This window comes from Haliotis rufescens, unplaced genomic scaffold (genome assembly GCF_023055435.1).
Source record: "Haliotis rufescens isolate VD_foot unplaced genomic scaffold, xgHalRufe1.0.p SCAF_11, whole genome shotgun sequence".
In the NCBI taxonomy this organism is placed as follows: Eukaryota; Metazoa; Mollusca; class Gastropoda; order Lepetellida; family Haliotidae; genus Haliotis; species Haliotis rufescens.
The window spans coordinates 5,212,367-5,237,471 of NW_025963791.1; the positions used below are offsets into that span (position 1 = coordinate 5,212,367).

Below are 25,105 nucleotides of genomic sequence, written 5' to 3' on the forward strand. Positions count from 1 at the left end.
ATACTTTTTTTTCATTTTTAATTCATTTTTCAAAAATAAATAAACCTTTTAGTGTCAGATTGAATATTAATTAAAAAACGTACTTATATAGGTACAACAATTTATTTTCTAAATAAGAACACCCTGATGACGTAAGAGACACCCCCAGTCCTTTTGCAGTGGTGACCTTGTTGGAAGCTTGCAAGATCAGGTATGGAACATTAAATATATGGGATGTTAATGCGAATTCATTTAGGTTTTTTTTTAATGTACTGTTTGTGCATCAGTTTTTCATCAACTCTAAACTCGTGGAAAACAATGATTGTGCCCAGATATTCGGAGACGGTAAATTGTCATGTCGGGAACATGGCAATGGCGAGAAAAAAGCAAGCATTGCGTTGTTGGATAGGCTGATAACCAATAGGCATGTTCCTGCATTCGTGACATTTTTGCCTATAAAGGATATTGGGATGTTCAGGTGACTTACAGTAGAATGAGCTGTTACTGCTCGTGTCATTTTTACGTTATGATTTGTCCTTCCTGGTGAAATGATCATCCGAATCCTGCTGTTCCATGTTTGATCAGTGTCCATCCACAGGAACTCGATGAGAGCGTGTAGCCTATAGCAGAATAGATTCATATAATATATATTAATTTTTTTGTACACCCCTCTTTATACATATAGACGATGGAGGGGTGTGATTTATTTTTCTACATGAATATATTATGCTATACACGCGATCATCCAGTGCCTGTGTGTCCATGTTGGCCTAGGCCTACAGCTGACATTGCTCGACCGGTTTGCGCGTGTCAATAGATATTTAAGGTTGACTTCTAAAATGATTTTTTTGTGTGTCCGTGGGATGTTTCTGATAATAGGATACGCTGATTCTCATAAAAATACATTTATTGTAATATGAGAAAGTTGCTTGTCCTCAAAAATGACATTGGGAAAGCCGACATGCTTTCAAAGGGAGGTCACTCCAGCCTACCCATTCAGACGTGTGAAACTGGGGATCTCAATGATTCCCGATTGTAAATTATGTTATTTTTAGTAAGTCTTAAGTCTGTTTATACATATGCCTGTACGTTTGTAAGGTCACTTTTTAAAAAGTGTTCAACGTGGATTCATTAACCAAATAGCTATTCCAACAAACGTTGCTAACCTTATTATCAAACATAATTTCTACTTTCTGAAAATGTGCAAAATTAGAAGAGAGACTACAATTTTCTACATATTGTTAGTTTTGAAGCCAATTATCTTTTTCACTGCTGTGAACATTGAAATAAAAAAATGACCCTTCTTTGAAGTCTTAACATGCTTAGGATATAAATTTATTCATTTTATCCTTTTATTTCAAGTTAATATGCTTAGCAAACTCAGAAATGTTATCAAGATAGTCCAGTTATGATACTATCAGGCCTCAAATTTGTGACTAAAATGGTGGCCAATGCGACCTAAATTTCAATTTGTCTACTGTCTAAAATTTAGAGGTAGCCAAATAACTACAACTAAGTTCTATTGCTTCACATATGTAGACACAAACATAAATAACAGTTGTTCTTGGAAAACACGTCTCACAAATAATTCTTCCTAAAGTCTACAATGATCGGAAATACGTAAATATTAATGCATTATCAGCATTAGAAATTGTCACTAGTCCTATATTCCTTGCCAAACTGCCCAATAGTTAAGGTATCATAAGGACTTCTAGAAATTTGTGCAATAATCTTGGACGCGACGTTAAACCCGATTTCACCTCACCTCTAGAAATTTGTCATTTTTAAGGGTTTTGCCATATGTTATCATTATAAGGACCAGTAGACAAAAAGTGTTAGTTTCCATCACTGGCATTTAGTATTTTATTTTAGTTGACAATGCTCTTTGTATAAATAAGGATAGTCCTATATAATCTAGTAACACAAATTGCATCATTGTGAAACAAAATTGTCACAAGTAACAAAAGTCCGGTACAGTTTCCACTAATATATAATTCCAAGACTAGTGCTATGACTTGTACATATTATAACAGTTATTTGATAGAAGATCATTTCAAATTCTTTTGGCTACGGTACCTACAATATTGGCTTGACTTCTTGATTTTGTTACTGGCTACCTGGAAGAAAATGGAGCCTCATCATTTTAGAAGTCAACGTTAAATATCTATTGACACGCGCAAACCGGTCGAGCAATGTCAGCTGTAGGCCTAGGCCAACAGGGACACACAGGAACTGGATGATCGCGTGTATAGCATAATATATTCACGTAGAAAAATGGCTAAACTTGGTAAACATTTAAACATTGAGGTCTGGATACCGTGATCTTGATGTATGAGTTTGTCTTGGTTTGGTGCGTCAAATTCATGGTTTTGTAAAGTTTTGAACTGTGACCATTACAGTAAATATCGCTAGTGCTGAATTCTACTATGACACAAGTGCTGAAATCTACTATGGTATAAATAAACGTTTGTAACCATAAGTTCTATTGGCCCGTATTTTGAGTTTTCAATGTTTGAAGTGCCGTATAATGATGGGTTGCATTCACTATGTTCATAGTGCTGATGTCAATGGGCATTCCTGGTAAGAAAATTGGTGCTTGTAAGAGGCAACTAAATAAATAGGGGTGGTCAGGCTTGATGACTCGGTTCATTGCATGTAATGATATTCCAATGCTCATGTTGTGAATAGACTGTAAAGATGGGTGTAAATAATAGGTCCTCAGCAACCCATGCTTTTCTGTAAGAGGTGACTAACAGGATCTGGTGGTCAGGTTTGCTGAAATGGTTGATGCATGTCATCGTATCCCAATTGCATAGATCAATGCTCATGATGGTAATCACTAGATTGTCTGGTCCAGACTCGATTATTTACAGACCACCGTCCTATAGTTGGAATATTGCTTAGTGCGGAGTTAAACAACAAACAAACAATACGTTTTGTGAATAATTGGAGTGTTTGATCAAGAATACAGTTTTGTAGACCTCCGTCATCATGGTCAAATGGCTGGAATATTGTGGAATGTGGCATGAAAAACAAACAATGCTAATGTCATTAACACAGAGTTACAGATAAGCTGCATATTTGTGTAAAATACCCCCCAAAACTATTCAAAACCCAATTACTTTCAATTATCTTGAGGTCAGAAAAGTATGCATTAAATGGCAAACGCAATTGTTTGAAAACAGCATGCGTAAATACCCAATAAAGTTTTTTCAGCATGCGTACAACGGAGTTAATTTCGGAAACACAATTACTAGCTATTTTACTTTCCAGGTCAAGCCTTTACTTAGGACAGTTATATACATCTAAAACATTATTTCATTTTTTTTTAAATCTCAAAATGCTTACTCATTTTGGGAAAAACTCAATAGAGTGATGAATAGAAGAGTGAAAATGTATTACTAACCAAATGAAAAATGTAATAATAAAAATGTTATTACTAATAACCCAATTAAAATAGAAACCCTAGAGTAAAAACTCAATTGCTCAAAAAGATATCTGGAGCTCTGTGAACATGATGAATGTTGGCTTGTTCGAATTTGATTCACTTTCCGCAAAAATCTTTCTTCTGGGAATGAGAAGAAGCAGTTGTTTTGATGTCATTGACAGGTGAACATCCTGTTTTAATCCTTGACAAAGACTTTAAGTATTAATTCAATTCATTTATTGCGTAATTCAGGGATTTGTTCCGACCTGCTCGAAGGCCATTATCTTCAGCCTCAAGTCTGAAAAAGTCCCAAAGTGGAATTAATAATTTGCCAGGTCATGCTACTACAGTAGTAACAAATGTTATTGTTTTGCAGAGGTGACTTGCATTTCACAGACTTTTTCAGAATAATTCCAGTTTTAAACAAATTTTTCTTTTTTTAATGTTTGTCTGCTCTTAACTAAGGGTACTTAGTTTGGAATCCTGGATCAACCCCTGCAGTTGTAATGCTTACAAGTTGCAAACTAGAATGAGAAAAATACATCATTTGTATTTGAAATAAAAATAGCTGACAATATATTTGTGATCTATTGCAGATTACAGTAATGGCTCCTCCAGGATATTCTGACCTTGGAAAATCAGCAAGGGATCTCTTCTCTAAAGGCTTTAGTAAGTACTTTAGTAAGGTATATGATATCTTGATGTGAGGCAGCAATTGTGTATCTTATTGTCACTTAAGAAACTAAACCTGAAATCAGCATCGACTTTTAGTTTTGACATTTTGCAACCAATTTCTATGAATTCTGCATAGAGTTCTGTAATCTTTTAAGCTAGTTTATAATAGTATTTCATTGGTAGTTGTTAATGTTATTTGTATGTTTGTGGATATGGTACTTATTGTATGCATGTCTGTTCAGACTATGGGTTCTGGAAGCTGGAGGCCAAGACCAAGACCGACAGTGGTGTCCAGTTCACAACCAGTGGCAGCTCCAGTAGTGACACAGGCAAAGTTAGTGGCAGTTTAGAGACCAAATACAAGTGGAATGAGTATGGTGAGTTTGTGTTCAGCAATCCTAATATCTTTGTGTTTCAAAGAAGTGTTTGATTGCATAGATGTTTATTCTGTGTCATGATTCATGTGACATTACAGTTTATTTGTAAACTATTGTGAAAAACATTAGTGGAAATATTTCAAGACAAATGTTCTTTCAGGTCTGACATTCACTGAGAAATGGGACACAGACAATGTACTGAAGACTGAGATTACGATAGAAGACCAGATAGCTCAGGGTTTGAAGCTTGCGTTTGACACATCCTTTGCTCCACAAACAGGGTAAGAATTTCAGCCTTTGTCATATCTTTGTGCCTTGGACTGCCCCATGTACTTTCCAGGCTTCCAAAGGTCTCCACTGCATCTTGCTTTTCGTAAGCCAACTAAAATATTGGTGTCTTGTAACACGACAAACTGAAGTGTGGTTTGTTAGTTACCAGTGAACCCATTCATGCTGTGGTCACCAGATTGGCACACTACGATTGATCACAAGCTGGTGACAATTAGCTGTATGGACAAATAAGGATTATGTATTGTTTGTGTCCTTTGACATGTTTTCATTTAATTCAATGCAAGGTCTGGCAGGTAACACTTCTGACAGTGACAAATGGCACTGCTGCAGGACATCTTACCTTTGGCCTTGTGGAATATAGACAATTCACATACAAGACTGAAATTTGGGAAAAACTAGTCTTTGTTTTTAATATTATTTTCATGTTAAAAATAGTAATATATTTGCTGGCCAAGGAATGCTGCAGGGAAAAAGAAATACAAAGTTAAAGCTTCTGATAATCACAGTTTGTTACCTGCTTGACCCAGACAAGTGGAACCCATGAATGTTGACTCAGATCTTGAGATGTTGCCTCAACAAATACTGTTTGTAGGTTTACCATGTTAACAGGACCATCAAGCATTGAGTGTCTGACTTGTAGCACTATAAAATATTTAACATTCCTGTCACATTTTACAAATTAAAAACAGAGAATTTGAGAAGGGGGGTGGGGGGGGGGGGGGGGTCCTTCCACCGGTTGAATTTTTACACACAAAAAAAAAGAGTTTTGAATCAATTTATTTATTCACTTCAACTACCTACCACCAGCCAACAAGTTTTTTGAGAGAGAAATATCTGCAAGGCTTAAAAAATGTAAGGCAATGGTTTTTGAAAATATAGTGCGAGCAGGTGGAGTCTTTTTGTTTTTGTTTTTGGTTGTTAATACTGGCATGTAACCAAATAAACAGTTGTGTAACCAAATTTACTATGTGAAAGGGAAAGGGCCTCCCTACATAAATGTATTCCTTGATGAGTCAAATACTGGAATACAGTTAAATAGCTACCTTTGAGTAAGTTTGTTAGTTATATAGCTTTCTCTGAATTCTGGCTATTTTAAGTCATTCCTATAAACAGTGTTTTGGCAATAAGTTCATGGTCCAAGGTCTTTGACTCAAATGTTCCTGTATGATTGTGATGTTTGATTTTTAAGAATTTTTGTATGCTGTTTCAGGAAGAAGAGTGGTAAAATAAAGACTGGCTACAAGATGGACTACCTGAATTTAAACTGTGATGTAGACTTTGACTTTGCTGGTCCTGCCATTCATGGAGCTGCTGTGCTAGGGTATGTTGTGAATCCTGTTGATACCTTCACCGTCTGGAATGACCACTGTCCATCAGATGGGTTATAATTGGCCCCAGCACTTCATTGCTTTTCACACTGTTTCATGAGGGACGACTTTATTTGGTCTGGTGATCGGACTTGGGTCACTTGGTTGACTGCATGTCATCATACCCCTGTGGCGTGGGATGTTGCTCATAATATTAGCCACTGGTTAGTCTGGACCAGACTTAATTATTATCAGGTTGCCCTGGCTGGAATACTGCTGATTGCGGCATAAAACAATACAAAACCATTATGCAAATCATGCAGTCGTCTGAAATCTGCACATTGAAAGCTGTGTTTACGAACTGTATGTCTATTTCATTACACAATTTTAATTGGACTATGCATAGACTCCGGAATTCCAGCCTAATTCAGCAAGGGTGGAAATTGTTTTTTTATAGTCGGTTAAAGCCCTTGTCTTGGGAAGATGCAAATTTTTTACTCACTGTACTAAGATTGACTAATATATTCATGATATATGGGTTTCATTTTAATTGTGTAAAAGACACTGTTTGATTTTGAAGCTATTTGCATTAATGTCAATGTGCATTATTCTGTTAACATGGTGTTGTTTTGAACTTTAGCTACCAAGGATGGCTTGCTGGATACCAAATGTCCTTTGACACTGCCAAGTCTAAACTGACTAAGAGCAACTTTGCTGTTGGCTACTCAGCTGGAGACTTCACCCTTCATACAAACATGTAGGTCTTGTTTTAGTTATGGTCAAAATGTTATTCGCATGATTATGATGTATCTTATTGTGACGTTGTCACGAGTAACACACTATTACCATGATTACATTCATTCTCTCCCAAGTATATCTTTGACATGTTTGAGAACATCAAATTCCCCAAAAATATGATCCAGTTCCTTAGTTCAATCACTTAAGTTTCTTGTTTAATTGCTAAAGTTAGTTAATTCATTCAACTACTCCAGTTTGTGTTGTCAACCAGCTAACCAGGCTGACTTAAACAGGAACAGATGTTTAACATGCTTATTGCTGCAAATGCTATATATATTAAAATATTGGTTCACTTGCATGTATATCTGTGGAATTATGTATATTTTTCTCCCTTTTAGCAATGATGGCCAGGAATTTGCCGGGTCCATATACCAGCGTGTGAATGATGACCTCGAAACTGGTGTAAATCTGTCCTGGACATCGGGAACCAATGCCACAAGATTTGCTCTTGGAGCTAAATATACTCTTGACAAGAACTCATCTCTTAATGTAAGCATTTTCAAAAGTGTATTGAGGTTCTTGTATATCAGGGTGTATTGCTCAAGAGTTACTGTCAGTTTTGTCTAGATGCTTGTTTCTGACTGGTCATCAATTTGTACTATAGTTAACCTTGTTTATTTATATAAAGTCATTAACAATTGATGATTGGTCATTTGATTCCTTGGCTTAATGGGGCAGTTTTTTGGTTAGAGTGTGTACTCAGTTTGCTTTGATTCTCTACAAGGCTGTCACTTATAAGTGTACAAAGTGTAAAGTTCCTTGTTACCATGCTGTGACGTAGTACTGCTGATTGTGCATAAAAACTGTATTTACATACTCCCATGCTTCGGTCAACTTCAGATTTTTTGTTTTTTTGTTTGTTTGTTTGTTGAATGCCGCACTACACATTATGCCAGGCATTTGATGACTAACATCTCATTGCAAGAAGTCTGTGCTTGACCACTGTTTAAGATTTGCATTTTCCTTGAATAATTTATGAATAATTCCCATATGATCATTTGCTGCTAACTTGAATGATTCATGAATGTTATTTGTTTCAGGCTAAAGTAAATAATTCCAGTCAGATTGGTCTAGGCTACTCTCAGAAACTTAGGGATGGTGAGTTGTTGTTTTTTGTTATATCAGTCTGAAATATTTTTTAACATGTAAGGTTTTGATATAGTGTCATAGAAATAAAATCTGAAAGGATCTAATGTGAAACAGGGCTCCAGATAAACTGTATTTGCATAAAATAGGCAAACTAAATCGCCATTACACCACTTGAGTTCATTGCATAGAAATGTGCATGAAGAATTTCAGACACTCAAGAGAGTGAGACAACATAATATACCCAATGTAGCCTTTTTTAGCTTGGGTGGTTGTATTTCTATATATTCAAGATATATGCATCTATGTTTACTGATCGAATGCTGACATACATGCTTTATACTGGAGTGAACACAAAAGCGCTTTGTCTTAGACATGTTTAATGCTGTTGTGAGATTGTGGGACATGTGGTACACATGAACAAATACATTTAGAAAGCGTTTGAACCAGAGTTGTTTTGAAAAAAGGTCCAGTGATTGGTTAAATAATGCTACATAAACTGGACCCAAGGGATATTGTTCATGTGAAGAAAGGTTTGAGGAGCCCTCAAAATGAATATCATTTCATTTGAAATCATGAAGTTGTTTTGCCTTCTGTTTTTGGTTACGTGTTACTCAAGGCTAAGTCATTCACTATTTGACCTCTCTTTTTTTTCCAGGTGTGAAGCTGACCGTTTCCTCTTTAATAGAAGGCAAGAACTTCAATGCTGGAGGCCACAAACTCGGTCTTGGCCTTGACCTCGAGGCATAGCATCTCCACCCAGACTGCCTTGTATAGAAGAAAGCTCTTCTTGCACCTTACACCAGAGACAATTGAGCTAATTCGTTTGTGGAGCATGTTCCGTCGCCATCAGCTTTTCCAAGTATTTCTAGGATTATGGATCTTGACCAGAAAACTTGTTTTGAATCTCCCAGTTTTCTGTCAGAAAGATTGTTCGTGTGAGACTGAACGAAGTGCGAATAGTCAGTACACTTGGTCTGTAGTTAGTTGATGTTTGTGAATATTATATATCATGAATAAAACATGCAGTAAGTCTCGAATCTCGAACTACTCCCACTACCAGACTTTATTTCCCTTAAATGCTGTGTCCATAGAAAACAACCTGGGATATATTGTGAAAATTCATGTATACAAGAATAAAAGATTTATTATATACACTCCAATGCTCTTGTTATATTGCTTGAACACAAAAAGCAGACATCTGACATATAACTGGGAATAAGAATCTGTGGACCATAAATTGGGGCTGGCTACAGTAAGCAAAGGGCAGTGGGATAGCCTAGTGGTTAAAGCGTTCACTTGTCACACCGAAGGCTTGGGTTCGATTCCCCACATGGGTACAATGTGTGAATCCCATTTCTGGTGTCCCCTGCCATGATATTGCTGAAATATTGCTAAATGCGGCATAAATCCATTCTCACTCGCTACAGTAAGCAGAAGACAGTATTTAAGGTTTCCCCTTGCTCTAATGAGGATTATCACTGAATATGCATCTTTGTTTTGGTTAATACGTCACTAGCCAATATTCAAGCTAAATGATGGTAAAAAACCAGTGATAATGAGCTTGATCCTTTGCAGCCTGAGCAGGTTATCATCCAAGTTGCATATCCAGACTAGACAATTTTTAGTTGACTCTTGTGACAAGCATAGGTTGTGTGAGAATAATTGTGACCCAGAATTCCCATGCAGAAACACCTAAACCCTTCTTTGACACAAGTGAGGAGGGGGGCAAGGGGAAAGTGTGGGTATTGGATTTGAAGCGGGTATAAGAGATTTATTCCCAAACTGTGAAATGTATTACCCTCAAAGGTTACACAGTATTTTATCAAGATGACGTGAACCAATCAGATCTCATCATTCTGACATGGAGGTATAAAATTATATATGAGGATGTACTGATACAGGTGGTTGTACCAAATAGTTTCCATTCCCAAACTATTATCTGTAATACTTTGTACATCAAAGGAAATTCTGTCAAATTCAAAATGTCAAATGTGAAAGTCAGGCTTGTGTGAGCCCTGTGCTGTTACTGTTGTTCGGGAGATCAGTGGCACATAATGATTATATTGCATGTTTCATTTTCATCATTGTGCCATGTGTGATTAAAGTGCTTTGAGAAGTGAAGCAAACAAATGAAAATTGTGTTTGCTGCTCTATTCACAGTATGAGAACTGACGATTTGGATGTACACTTTCAGTTGATTGCTGTAATTTCAGTGAAGATGCGGGTAGAATAGGTCTTCAACAACCCATGCTTGCTGTAAAAGGCACTATTCTTGTTGTAAGAGGCGACTAAAAGCATCGGGTGGCCAGGCTTGCTGACTTGGTTGATGCATTTCATCATATTCAAATTGCGTAGATCGATGCTCATGATGTCAATGACTGGATTGTCTGACTCGATTATTTACAGATCGCCGTGATGTAGCTGGAATATTGCTTGAGTGCGGCGTTAAGCAACAAACAAACAAAGCTGTATTTCACACAGTGAATGTGTATAGTAAGCAGTGAGTGGATTGAGTTTAAGATGCAAGGCATGTTGAAATTGTATCACGAAATCCTGTGAAAAAATAAATGAAGTGACCAATCAAACCAGTGGTTGGTGGTATGAGGAACTATCCACACTGTCAGTGTAGGATAACACCAAGCCGGTTTAACTTGCACATTTTAACGAGGGCGACACTTGCCGAGTTGACAAACAAGGGCCTGGCTGCTTACTTCAAGAACCGTTAGCTGAGAACAAGGCCGGGAACCCCAGAAAACAACACAGGCAGAGATAGGAGCCGAAGATACCTCCGGCAACTACCCCCAGCGTCCTTGTGCCCCAGACTAGACCTGCTACCACCCCATCTGTGGACCCTGGCTTCTGTGATGCGACGGATAGTAGCTTGGAAACATTCCAGTTTCCTTTCCGACTTCAAACATTTATCTCGTAATATTGAAGGTTTTGCGATAAAATCAGTGATTCTGAATTTATGGAATATATAAAAACGAAACAACATGCCTAGTCGAAACTTTCATTGACAAATAAATGGCCATACTTCAGCTCTCTGATTTCGATATGTATATCGCTAAAGGTCATAGGCGAGGTGGAATATTGCTGAGTGCGGCGTTGAACAGCAAACAAACAATTTTATTTACACTCGTATCCACAATCCACGTTATCATGGTAAACTGCGGCAAGGTATTTCAGTGAGCTAGCACTAATAAACGGTATTTAGTCGACTTTTACAAGCAGCCACACACGCTCTATAAGTGGTGGGCTGGGTTATCTTCCGAACTCTCTCCCCCGACACTTAAATTCCTTCATCCAATGTTCAGTTGTAGCGCATGATGGAGCAACCGCCTACACACAGCATGCAACCGTTCATTAATATTCTGTAAACGGGGCACGGGTGACCTAGTCGTCTAAGGCGCCGCGATTCGCTGTGCAGAGGTGCGTCCCTTGGGCACGCCAGAAACCTATAATGGTGGGTTCGAATCCCGATTCGCCCCGGTCAGCACCATACCCGTGCTCGTGGGTTGGGCGCCGCGATTCGCTGTGCAGAGGTGCGTCCCTTGGGCACGCCATAAACCTATAATGGTGGTTTCGAATCCCGGTTCGCCCCGGTCAGCACCCTACCCGTGTTCGTGGGTTTCACCGAAGTGGTAAGCGTCCGAGACCTGCATCACTTCGGGCTTTCCTCCCACATTAAGCTGACACGCCGTGATATAACTGGAATACTGTTAAAAGCGGCGTTAAACCCAACTCAATCACTCACTCTAGTGTAAACGTGGTACGTCAGAGCAAGACACTGGTCTGAAGTGTGCCAAATTGTGACAGGTGACTTAAACAAAGGCGAATGTCACATGAAGCATAACAGCATCATATATAAAACTAAACAGTTTGGTATCACTGGGAACAAAGATCAGGATCCCAAAGGAAGAGGCGACATAAATATAGTGTTGCATATGACTCGGTTCCAGCTGTCAAGACTGATATCAATCAAGCCAAGGGAAGGAACTATCGAGATGGACAGTGACAGTAACTGTGTGCAGAATGGTACAAGGGAAGCAACTCAGTTTTCACAACCCGCCTTGTGTTCCTCAAAGAATATATGCCCTGACAAACGTCAGGAATTGTTCAATCAAAAGGGAAGGCACTCTTGGAATTTTTTCTCAGGACGGATAAATACGATGTAATCTAGATTGAGATTATTATACGATCGTGTTGTCATATTGATTTTACGAAACGAGTGTCAGAATTCTTGTATTTCCCGATCGTGGTACGGATTAACCAATGGAATTGCAAGATTCTTCATAGATGTATACTGTTTCCTTGTCTTACTGCGAAAGTTTACCAATACATTCACCAGTACTCCAAACGGTGTGCGACGTTGTTCCCATGTAAAGTCTATAAAATGGCAACCTTTCTGTCGCATTTCACAAAAAGTGCCACCCGGAAGATAGACAATGTTTTCTCTCTCTCTTTTACCCACCCCATACTTTCATAACAATTGAAGAGTTTAATTACATGACTATATATATTTCGTCCTCAGATTACAGGTATAAAAGGCCTTAATAATGCAAATAAATTGTTCCCACAAGTAAACAGTACTGTTGTGCAGAGCAACACAATCTAGCCATCAACGGGCACCTGTATTTTTTACAAACGTTGGGAACATTGAAAACATTTTGTCAGGGAAGAGCAAAATCTGAAAATGTTTAATTCCTAAATGTTTCCTTGCAAACATGAAATCTAAAACTGAATTGCAAAATGCACCAGTTCAGCACTTGACTTAATTTTATTTTATGCACAGTTTCACAATTAATATTTAGCAGCTTACGAATTAAACCGTGGGAAATGAACCCTTAATTCGTTTGAACATAAATTTTGTCCGACGTGTTGCCTTGGAAAGAAAGCGTAAATTATTATGTTTAAAATAACTTTCTGAACAGCCAAGATGATATGAAATAATATTAAAGAGGTTTACATAAATAGGAAGCGGGTATTCATTTCAGGAAAGATAACTCTACCTATTAACCTTCAATAGTCACTGAAGTATACTTACAATCTCTTCAGGAACGTCGCTGCACCAAGCTTACCGATTCTGTCCTGAGCAATACCCCGGGTTTTGACTTGTTTCTTGAAAATGACATCACACTCACCTGTTGTAAATGTTGGCTATGTGTTTAGGGCAAACAGAGGAACAATCACTCCCCACACTCTGGTTGAGGCCTGTTTATTTCTGTATGAACAATGCCCTGGTGTGATGAGCGCCTGTCACAATCGACCGCCTCCGTGGTCTAGTGGTAGAGCCTCCGCCCGGAGAGCGGAAGGTCCGGGTTCTACCCCCGACCGCGTCATACCAAAAGACGTTAAAATATGGTATTTGTTGTTGCCCTGTCTGGCGCTCGAGGGTATTTATTATAACAGATATAATAATACACTGCATTATAGACGATAGGCGTTCGTCGACTTGTCATACCTCTTATTCTCCTCAAACTGGAGACGAGTGAGTGAGTTGGGTTTAACGCCGCTTTTAACAGTATTCCAGTTATAACACGGGAAAGCTCGAAGTGATGCAGGTCTCAGACGTTTACCACTTCGGTGAAACCCACAAGTACGGGTATGGTGATGACAAACCTAGAAACATAATAGCGGCGAACCGGGATTCGAACCCACAATCATAGATTTCTGGCGTGCCAAAGGGATGCAACTCTGCACAGCGAATTGCGTCGCCTCAGACGACTGGGCTATCCGTGCAACCTCTCCGATTGGTAATCTCATGAAATGTTTCAACCACGCGAATACTGTTACTCTTGTTACATTAACGTGTACTAATCTGTAGGATTTTGGACAATGCCATCTTACAATAATTTATCACAGAATCGTCGGTGACAAAACATCTTATATTCATACCAATATCCTCCAATATTCTCGTCGAAAACGTCTAGAAAAGCTGCGACATTTCAGCCATAAAAAGCACAAATGCACCCGTCCTCTAACATCTTCCCGAGGCAAGGGAATTAACTCATGATAAAAGTCGAGTTACCACTCTTGCTGAACTGGGCTGGAATTTCGTGGCTTTGTCGTGGTCAGAAGCTATTACGAGTTATGCCCGTCATATTGACCAATCAGAATCAACTTCTCATATCATTTGCATTTGCTTCAAAATAAATGGCGGCCAATCAAGGTCTGCATTGTAAGAAAACGGATGTTACCTCGCGAAATGAATCAAGTATCGAGTATGGTGTTACGCGGCTTTTAGCAATATTCCAGCAATATCACGGCGGGGGACTCTAGAAATGGGCTTCACACATTGTACCCACGTCGGGAATCGAACCCGGGTCTTCGGCGTGACGAGCGAACGCTTTAACCACTAGGCTACCCGACCGCCCGTCAAATCACTTGAGTATCTTGATTAAACACAGGAAAATATTTGGAAAATATGTCGCCGCCGTGGTTGACGGTACGCCTGCTTTGCGAATCCTGCCGTCGACCGAAATCTGCACGGCATTCGCCATGTTGTTTACCATCTTCCCGAGGCAAGGGCGTCAATTGACTGAAAATGTCTGAGACTAGGCTTGAATTTCCAGGGTCAACCGTATCGCCACCAGAGGCTATTACGAGTTATGTCTCTTCTATGTCCCTCCTACTGACCAATTCCATCTCTCACTTGCATTTGCTTCAAACAAAATGGCGATCTGTTCGATGATCAAGATTAATATTGTAATAAAACGGGTCCAACCCCGCAAAGTGCATCAAATCACTTGAGCACCTTGATTAAAACTTGAATTTTTTTGCAAAATGTCTGTCGACGCCCAGTTGACGGTACAAATGCGGTAAATCCTGCAATCGCCCGAAATCGATGTACCTCGTTACGCGATTTTGAATGGACTATGTGCATAGACTCGTTAGTGCAGTCCAAATGAAACTCCACCCTTGTTCGACAAGGGTGAAAACTGGACTTTTATAGTCAGTTAACGCCCTTGCCTCGGGAAGATGGTTGTTTATGAACTTAGTGTTGATCTGCACTGCCATACAATTTCGGCAATCTGTTGGACATTCCAGAATGTTCTTTTGTTCAGTTTTCAAATTTTGAATCGATGATTTTCAAAGTGTAGCCTGGAATGGAAGTCGCTAGTTTGAAACTTGTACCAGATGGCTTGAGAGAGCTGCATGCTTACTGATTGGCTGATGACGACTTCTTGTGAGTCATGTCATTGGTCAGGCAAAGCTCGTGAAAGGTCGTTCTGACGTGACCTCTACTGGGACGTCCTGAGATCTTAGTTAAGCGGTAGCGATCGCTTAGATCAGATTTTGATGAGATTGTGAATGGAACAGAGTCAACACCTTTGAAGGTTTTGTTTTTGTTGTTGTGTTTTTGGTGGTGGTGGTGGTGGGTGGGTGGTTGGTTGGGGTGCTTTCCCAATTCTTTATGGTGTAATATACCATATCATGTATTTCTTAACACGACAGCGTACACTCTTCTACCCGATATTTATACAGACACAGTGTAGAATAAGAATGATACGTGTGATTTTTATGTTAATAGTATCATGGGATAAAACGATGTCCAGCTTAGATGACTATAACACATTTACAATATTTAAGGGGCCACGGGTGGCCCTGTCGTCTAAGGCGCCGCGATTCGCTGTGCAGAGTTGCGTCCCTTGGGCACGCCAGAAACCTATGGTTGTGGGTTCGAATCCCGGTTCGCCCCGATTATGTTTCTACATTGTCAGCACCATACCCGTGCTCGTGGATTTCACCGAAGTGGTAAACGTCTGAGACCTGCATCACTTCGGGCTTTCCTCCCACGCCGTGATATAACTGGAATAGTGATATCACTCACAATATTTAAAACTTTTGTTCCGTTGTATATTCCATATTTTCGACTATGCCCACTTCGATCAGCCAGACTAGTTCCTGGCCCTTGAAACGTATAGCATGCCGTATAGACAGGTTACCAATCTGCAGTAATCCAACACTTAAGCACTGCCGACTCTTACAATAAGGATGGTTGTATATAAGAGACAGACACTGCTAAAAGTCAACTATTTTATTATTTAAATGTCTTCTTACACAACAATCCACACTGAAGGGAAGTACGTACATACACACATGAATGAGCCTTCACTTCAGGTTATAGAATGAATACACCAAGGACAGACTGAGAACACTTCAACAGTTCGCTGGCATGCTTTGTACAATTGGCACAAGGCTATGAAGAATAAAACCCTGTTTATTACCTGTATACTAATCTATTGGATTCATTACAATAATTAAGACATTAACATAAGCTATGGAACAACTTAAGTGGTAAATAGGAACATATTTCATGCAAAATACACAGCAAACTGCTTATCTTTATGTACATGCCGATAATCGTATTACATTATATTAATAGGCCGATCTCGTCCGAGTAACAACATGCATATATGCGACACATCACAGATAATTCTTTGAGAAAGATGATGGAAGTTTGAAATGAGATATGGAAATTGGCACGTTCAAATATGAAGCTGAATGACGAAACAGTAACATTTCTGCTGGAAGACTGTGCAGGGCTGTGGGTAGGGAAACGGAAGGAAACTATAAGGGTCAGGGGTCGTTTCGTGGTAGGTCATGGCTGCTAAAGGTCAAGGACGTGGGCGACGTGTTCCACCAGCAGAAGAATCAGGATCTGCTCATGTGCTGAGGCAGAAGGGGCTGCCGGGAATATCGTCATCGCCCCACTTGATCTGCAGTGTGTGCTCGCCGATCTCGATCACCTTGTAGCTCACCTGGTAGGTGGTGTTTGTCATCTTCTTTACAGCCAGCTCGGGCTCGCACAACCCGTTGGGTCCAATCATGCCGACGCTAAGCATGGCCTGGCCTGGAATACACAAAACGCATTGCGTTAAGAGACTAACCATTTGATATTTTGGGAGGGTGGGTTGTGTGGGGCTGCTGGTACATTAAAAAACATATTCTCATTCAAAAAAAATTCTTCTTGAAACGCGGACCATAAACAATACTCTCTCTCAAACAAAGTCCCTCCCTCCCCCCACCCCGCTCACGTTTTTCACAAAAATAATTATTCCCGAAAGTACTGAGAAAAGTTTCTTGCCTCAGATTTTATAATACCAATTCATGCCTGGACATGTTGGAGGCCCTGCAAAATTTATGTTGTAAAGAAATAGGGCTCCCCTTTCAGTGAAAGAAATGGTAAGTCTTGAGTCCTTGACAGCAAGTTATTCTTTTAATAAAAATTGCATGTTCAAGTACTGGCTACTTTGCCCCCAGACGCTGAAGCCGGGGTGTTGTCATAGATCTTGCCGCCTGGATATCAAGCAGGATGCAGGTGCGCCTCAGACTGTCGACTATAACTTGCAGTGAAGATATGATGTAGTAGGTATCCATATTTTTGGTTATTATTTTATTAAAACAAGACCACGAGTACTTAAAAAGCATTTACAAATGATATCACTACTGTAGCCATTTCAAACAAAGAAATGGATGTTTTCATCTGAAATCTATTTAAACGGACTCATGGGATTCATGGTAAAAAAACGATAGAAAGGAACTTGGAGTGTTTCGCAGATTGAGGAGTTTATGAAAAGACAAAAATTATCCACCTTTGCCGAAAGTCTACCGAGAATGTTTAATTACTGACATCTCACAATAGACTCGCAAGGGAGACAAAAAGATGTGTTTAAATGTTGATTTAATTGCACATTTGTTAAATGTAAAGAAAAAACAAAGTATGTACCAGCAATCTACGTTTATCAAGATATAGCAATTGAGCTAGTTTGGTTCCAAATGCGCTTTGAACAGTATTTCAGTTATAACTGAAGGGATGCACGTGTTAATGTTTACCACTCTGGTAAAACCCACAGGCACAGATATGGTGAGACCCGTGAAGATTCAGAGTAGAGTAGGTCTTCAGCAACCCATGCTTGCCGTAAAAAGGCGACTACGCTTGTCGTAAGAGGCGACTAACGGGATCGGGTGGTCAGGCTCTCTGACTTGGTTGATTCATGTCATCGTATCCTAATTGCGTGGATCGATGCTCATGATATCAATCACTGGATTTTCTGGTCCAGACTCGATTATTTACAGACCGCCGTCATATAGCTGTAATATTGCTGAGTGCAATCCAGATTTTTTTTACAGGCGGCGATTTTTCCGCATTATAAACAACAAACAAATACATACCGGCATCCCTGACGTCTACAGAGATGTTGAGAAGTCTGTTGGTGAAGCATTTCTTCAGACCGTTCCCCTTGCAGGTGACCTTGCTTGCGTCCCCCCGGAACTTCTTGCTCACAGAGGCCCCGGGCTTCTTCTCGACCGTCTCCACCACCATGCAGGACTGTTCGTTTCCGGGAGCAGCTTTGCGGCCAGTACCTGCGACATGCTAAAGTGGTTAGACACTGGCGTATTGACTCCTTGTTCGCCTTGTGGTCTATCACCTTGCTTTACCTTGAGGGCTTTACAAAGTGGCACGAAGACAGTATCCCTAACTACAATGATAATTTTGTCACCCGTGATATTAATTTTGATTCTAGATTCATAAATGAATCCTAACTCGGACCAACATTAACGCATATGAGATTTGTCTAACCCCACGAACATGTCACAGTTTTGTGTACTTGTCCAATTTTATTGAAACTTTAAACTTTAGACGAACACGTTTCTTTGCTCCCAAAGGATTCGGTGAATGTTTTTAAGCTAAGACCCTGGTCCAGTTTAGCAATAATAATGACTGCGTTTTCATCCAACTGTAAGTCCTAGGAATGGATTTAACAGAGGAACAAGTGAAAAGACGGCGAGTTCTCAATTAATTTATCCATAAACTGCAGAGAAGGTTAAGGTTGCATGGGTCAGTTCACCATGTCTATGCCACTTTGTCCTCTTGAAGATAAGGCAAGATTACCAATGCGTGTTTTCCCTTTTGGACACCTGTGTGCTGTACTAAAAAGGGAGGTAACTCTAATCACGAGTGGGAAAGAAGCGGTGTTAAAAGAAGTGTATTTGTACAAAAAACATTTATTCAACACTAAAACGTAAGGATGGAGGAAACACATAGTATTATATTTAATGAATTATCAACATGTTTTAAATAATCAATTATGTAAAAAGTTTTGGTAATTTCAAAACTGTTCAGAAAAACGTCTCTTTTGCCTCAGGTTGCGAAGCTCTGTTATACCCTCGAAGGAAGACGTATGTATTTGGTGATGTCCTGTGATTACACTGTGTAGTTTAAAACTACAAGCATTGAACATGTTAATGAAAAGCTGGAAGCAGCACTGAATGCGAGCTTGAATGAGTTAATCAGTTTTCAAAATGTAAAACAGCCAATGAAAACATTCCGCTTTTGCGTCATGATCTGAGAGCTGACGATGATCACCTTGTTGTTACAGTATTGTTTTGAAAGAATTTATCTCCCTGTCTTTGCCATAAATGTGTGAATAAAGCAATATTCTCGTCATATCACGGCGAGGGTCATCAAATATGCTTCACACATTTTACCGTACGAGCAAGTACGTACCGTCAAGCAAGTGTTTTTACCATCCATTGACTCCAATCTCTCGATTTGCAACACGAAATCCATACATAAAATCCTTGTTTACTGATTCTTTGACATGGCGCGCAACGCCCAACCTTTAGGTTACGTCAACGGCTTTTGCCCCCCCAAAACCTTGTTTATTTGTCCTATGATACGTTTTAATAGCTAGACTGGAAATCGAACTGTTTCAGTTGTTAGGTTTCAGAGAGCAGACTTATCATAGAAACAAAGGTAAACTGACCTTAGATAAATAGTTTACAAATAATGATATCGTTAATAATAATTAAAAAACCTTGGCTGGGAACCTGGCCCGACCAACTTATCTATATGACCTTACCATGATGACGAGCAGCAAATAAATCCGAGTCAACTAATCAACAAGCTGATGTCAAATTTTCCATTTTTACACACAAATGAAATACACGTGTTTATCCGTATGGGCGATTACTGCTTTGAAAACATGGGTTGGAGGTATTGCTGTTGTGTGATGGTAGATAATGGGTTGAGGTGCGTGATGTTGTGTGAGTGAGTTGGGTTTAAAGTGCACCCAGTTGTTTTGCGAAGACAGGTAATGGGTTGAGTTGCGTTAGGTTTGACATTGTGTGATGACGTGATGTGTGATGAAGTGATGTGTGAAAATGTGCTGTGTGATGTGTGGTGTTGCGTGATGTGTGATAGCGTGATGCTGTGTGATGGTAGGTAGGACTATAACTAATAAGAAGACAATGACTCCGCACCCATTATACTATCCGGATAAACGAGTTTCCACTATATAATTGTCTCCCCGGGACCAAAGACATGATCTGAGAGAGTATGGTTTTACGCCGCTTTTAGCAATATTCCAGCAATATCACGGCGGGGGACACCAGAAATGGGCCTCACACAGTGTACCCATGTGGGGAATCGAACCCGGGCCTTCGGCGTGACGAGCGAACGCTTTAACCACTAGGCTACCCCAACGCCCCTGAATTGAGTAAACTTAACAAGAGACGACTGCATATTAAAATGATATTTACCTAGTTTGTATTGTAGCTGGGCAGTTAAGTGCAAACCCTTCGCATGGGATTCGTTATTACGTGAATTACAGATTACTGAGAGGCACACGTTTTAATATCATGCACAAGAATGTTATCAGCTTCTATCTGGGTGTTTAAACAACTGGTAATAAAGATCGTTCATTTGGTTATACATTCGGATGGGGAATCGAAAGGAGGTCAAAATAGTACAGGACTGTACAAAAATTACATTCCAAAATCCATGGAATGTTTTTATTAATAACCGGTCGGGATGCACGGGTTTGTTGATGACGAAACACTAAATCTCAACATTATTATATTGACACTCACTAATCTAGGGGAATTTCGAACATACCAACTTCAAGTCACTTCCTTGCCTAAAAACTACTTAAAAGATGAAAAAATGGTTCAACAAAAATATTTCCAAGACTTCAGCGTTCAAAGAGGAGTCGGGAAATCTAGTAACATTTTCATTAAAGGGACATGTTCATTTATTTCTGTTCACGTTCATAAAATGTATCACTTAAAGGCAGGGTGCACCTTATTTGTAATACAGATTACGTAAAATGAGCAGTTATTTACGTACTACAACAACTACAAATACGTATTAATATACTTGTTGTACAGTCATGCCTCATACGGGATTACAGAGAGAACATGCTGTGTTCAACACGGGTTAGCAACCGACGTCCACCTGGTTTGGATCGGCTCTTGATGTTACCTTTGCTGAAAGATCCATCTGGAAAACCAGATAAATTGGGGTGTACAGAGGTTCAGTGTGGGTTGGGAGAAAGGAAAAGTGAATAGTCCCCTTAAATCACAGAACAGGGCGTCTGTATGCTGCAGGCGTGCTATCAAGCCACCGCCATTTTGAATTGGTGTGGTTGCGCTGAATATTGCCGTTTTAAACGACTGAATGTTTGTTCTGTTTGTTCAATTTCTCGACATTTTTTAAATGAAAGATGAAATTTGAAACCATATACCATTGCCTGTAATCATCTTAAACCATAGGGGAAAATTTCAAAGACATATTTTGTAGGCAGTATTTTATTTGTTCAGGTTGTGAGCTAGTTCAAAATGAGAATGATGCTTAAAACAGCATCTGTAACTGGTAACTTTCTATCGAGTCATCTTCTGGTAAACATACAGAGGCTGCCTGCAGTGTGATATGATCGAAAACAGGACAAGTATGATCGTCACTTCATACATACGATACTTACCACACCTACTAATAGTTAGATAGTATATTAGTATATACGACAATTATATTTTCCCATAAATGAGATACATAAGCAATCATTTCTTGTTTTTAAACGTTAAAACCTATCTACATTAGTTTTTATTTTAAAATGTGTATGACGAAAGCCATGCTGCCGTGTAGCACCGAGGCAAATATAATGCAAATATTATGCAGATGTGATATCTATCTATGTCATATCTTAGAAAGAAATATAGTGTTAGATTTCAGGCATAGAAGAGACAGGAGGATTAATAGGAAGCCGTATCTAACCATGCATGTGTCTGTATCCATACCTGCATCGAAGAAGCGGTGATAATAAAATATAACTATGTTCCCTTAAGCCAAAAGGACAGATACAGAAGAGAAGCAAAAGCGATATATCATCTATATGTGTGTGTATATGTGGCAGATTTCCTTTGAGTCTAGCTTGCAAGAGAAAGGCAAGGTCACCGTGAAGACATTTTGGATGACCTTGAACCAAGAGAGGTAACCATGCAGTGACAAGAAAGATATTTATAGACTGTCAGGACCGAGCAGTTGTCCCTGCAACCGCTACTGAAGAATATTGACATATACAGAATGGTACTAACTCACAACCCCTTTCTTGTTGTCTGAAAAAGAGGTTCGTCAAACAATATATGGATTAATTCGCTACATATTACAATAGATTGGTCTAACGTTGTATATTTGGATGCTCATCTCATTTGATTTGTGGTGGATTGTCACCGGGATTGAATACATATATTGTGATGGCCCTAAACCTAATTACAGTTTTTAATGTATAGAGTAGACACGTGATTTAAGCCATTAGAGATTAACATGTTAGGAGTTTTGACTGATGGTGAATGATTCGTTATGAATTCGGCGAAACAGGAAGGGTGGTTGAGCTAAGACCGTCTGTATTATTTTGCATGTTTAATCTCCACACACAGCTTCAGAGAGCGAAAGAACTATAAAACAAAAAATACAACCCTACTTCGTCTTTGATTACAAATAACCGGGGATGACTATTTGGTTTCCAAAAAAGATAAAGAAAAAAAATCTGGCATCAGATTTAAAAAAATAAACATTAAAGTGTTCACTGGACTTTAATAATAATGTGTCGCGGTACCCAACCAATATATCATTTCAGAGACAGCAATTGTACGTCTTATTTTATGCTAATGAATTTTTAACATTTTCAAAAGTGCATGTGCTTATAAACGGAAAAACCGGTGAACGTCAAGATTCAATAATGGCAGAATTTTCCTTTTTGAATATCCTTACGATAAAATACAGCTAGGATCTTATTATTCAATGGAAATTCCGTTCATTAATTTCTAGAAAAGGTGTTTATTGAGTTGGGCGAATGGGTGGATATCATAATATTTATATTTGAGCGTGACGGTAATTTTGGATCGAAGGGAGATGAAAAACGCGCCAAAGAATATAGACGGCCTTACATTAATACAGCAACGGGACAAGACGATACGTACAGGTCATGCTAAACACCACTGGTACCATTGTGGGATATCACACACATTAATAGACAACACAGACATAAGACGCATGACGATAATGTTTACAAAGACGACGATAACCAACCCACGTTCCTTGCAGCATACGGTGTATAAAAATACATTTAAAATTTAGTATTATAATTATGATCCTAATAAATTTTAAACACCCTCTTACTTAAAAAGATGACACTATAATTTCGATAAAGTGAACATTCTAGTACACCAGCTTACAGTAAATGTATTTCACTTCTTATCTTTTATCTAACCAATGGTATTAATTAAATGTGCTATCAGTTCAGCTGTTTTGTAAAAAAAGAGTACTACTTTCACCCAACATTAACATTGAATTGGCTGCAGATTCCTCGACAATTGTATTCAATAGCCCCTGCACCAACTCTACGTACTGTATCATCAAAGGTCAGTGTTTACCTGTAGCCACAGCCTTCCAGGGACTGCCAGCGATGGGGATGTTGCCGTACTTGATGGTGATGAGATAGTCCCCAGCGCAGAAGGGAGTGTATATGAACTCGTATCCTTCGTCCACCTCCTTGCAACTGAGGGATACCTTGGATGGTCCGTCAATGAAGACGGCCAAGAGGCCGGAGCCGGCACCTGCGGTCCTCACAATGAACTTGGCCTTCTGACCTGAAACATCGCAATCAGTATGTGTGTGTCTCTTGTAGTTTCAGATAAACAGTAGCAATGGAGCGTGCATTCCAAGGGCGGCTTATTTCCCAAACGAGGCTTACATTATCATGATATATTTATGTCCTGACTGGTCGTTATAACAACTGGTTTTGTTTTCAGAAAGGGAATTCCATTGTGACGTTTTTAGGTTACGCGTTATTTCAGGTCAGCCAGCATTTAGATAGAGACTTGTTGCCTCCTTTAACGTCTAAATGGAGTGCCCCGCTTTAGCAATATTCCAGCGATATCGACTGATCTCATCTGGGATATTTTTTTGTAAAAATATATTTGTTTCCTGAAAACACTGGGAAAGGTAGTTTGGCCTCATGTTTAACCCCAAAGAAAATGTAGTTTTCTTGGTGAAAAAAGAATCCTGCTCCTCATTCCGGAGGTTGAACATTCTCTCACAAAAATATATTGATTCACTTGATACGTATGGTCTGTCGCACAGACGACTATGCTTGTCGTAAGAGGCGACAATGCTTCTCGTAAGAGGCGACTAACGGGATCGGGTCGTCAGGCTCGCTGACTTGGTTGATGCATGTCATCGTATCCCAATTGCATGGATCGATACTCATGATGTCAATACTGGATTGTCTGGTCCAGACTCGATTATTTACAGATCGCCGCTATATAGCTGAATATTGCTGAGCGCGGAGTTAAACAACACACAAACAAACAAACAAACAAACACAGTCCCTGAACCATATTATTTGACTTCCGTCCAACCTATGCTGTGATGCCATTGCCCAGGATAAGAGAATTCTCATCTCGTTGGGGCTCATATTCAATTTAAATGTAGTTGCTTGTTTCTATCAAAATAATATATTTTCAGACAAAACAAGCGGTCTAGTGATACGTACTGCACTTGCAGACTTCAAGTCCATCTCCAGATCCGGTGACCATAGCTGGGTCAGCCGCAGTTGACCCCACCATGACCGCGAAGGGGCTATCAGGAATGTGGGCGTCATTCAGTTTAACATCGATGTAGTGGACGCCATTCTCCCTTGGGATGAAGCGGACGGCGTACAGTCCAGTGTCCATCTCCTGGATGAAGCAGTCATCGTGTCCACCAGATGGCGTTCTGACTGTTGCATGCAGGGAACCCTTAGCGCCATTGAAGTTCACTTGGAAGGTCGACGCGCGGTCCACCTGAAATGAAAAGTAGATCAGGTGAGATAAAATGGGAC

At 39.5% G+C, this 25,105-nt stretch overlaps 2 protein-coding genes across 6 annotated transcripts in view; one reads left to right on the top strand and one right to left on the bottom strand.

Moving 5' to 3' along the window:
• The first annotated feature begins 56 nt into the window (after positions 1 to 56).
• Positions 57 to 9,100, top strand: LOC124134305 (voltage-dependent anion-selective channel protein 2-like). The gene is made up of 9 exons (XM_046499052.2): positions 57 to 190; positions 4,003 to 4,075; positions 4,324 to 4,458; positions 4,619 to 4,739; positions 5,960 to 6,070; positions 6,697 to 6,813; positions 7,193 to 7,343; positions 7,895 to 7,952; positions 8,599 to 9,100. Exons 2-9 carry the CDS (start codon positions 4,012 to 4,014, stop codon positions 8,688 to 8,690), a joined length of 849 nt encoding a protein of 282 aa, XP_046355008.1. The 5' UTR covers positions 57 to 190; positions 4,003 to 4,011; the 3' UTR covers positions 8,691 to 9,100.
• A 6,866-nt stretch (positions 9,101 to 15,966) lies between these two features.
• Positions 15,967 to 25,105, bottom strand: part of LOC124134303 (filamin-A-like) — a 47,321-nt gene continuing 38,182 nt past the window's right edge. For 2 of the 5 annotated variants that reach the window (XM_046499046.2, XM_046499045.2), the window contains exons 13-17: positions 24,779 to 25,067; positions 23,658 to 23,873; positions 21,184 to 21,228; positions 18,120 to 18,311; positions 15,967 to 16,797 (exon numbers count right to left, since the gene is read on the bottom strand). In XM_046499046.2, the coding sequence (XP_046355002.1) occupies positions 16,610 to 16,797; positions 18,120 to 18,311; positions 21,184 to 21,228; positions 23,658 to 23,873; positions 24,779 to 25,067 (930 nt within the window). In that variant the 3' untranslated portion in view covers positions 15,967 to 16,609. Of the gene's footprint in view, positions 16,798 to 18,119; positions 18,312 to 21,183; positions 21,229 to 22,319; positions 22,341 to 23,657; positions 23,874 to 24,778; positions 25,068 to 25,105 lie in introns of all 5 variants that reach the window. The other 3 variants (XM_046499048.2, XM_046499047.2, XM_046499049.2) reach the window with 3 other exon arrangements.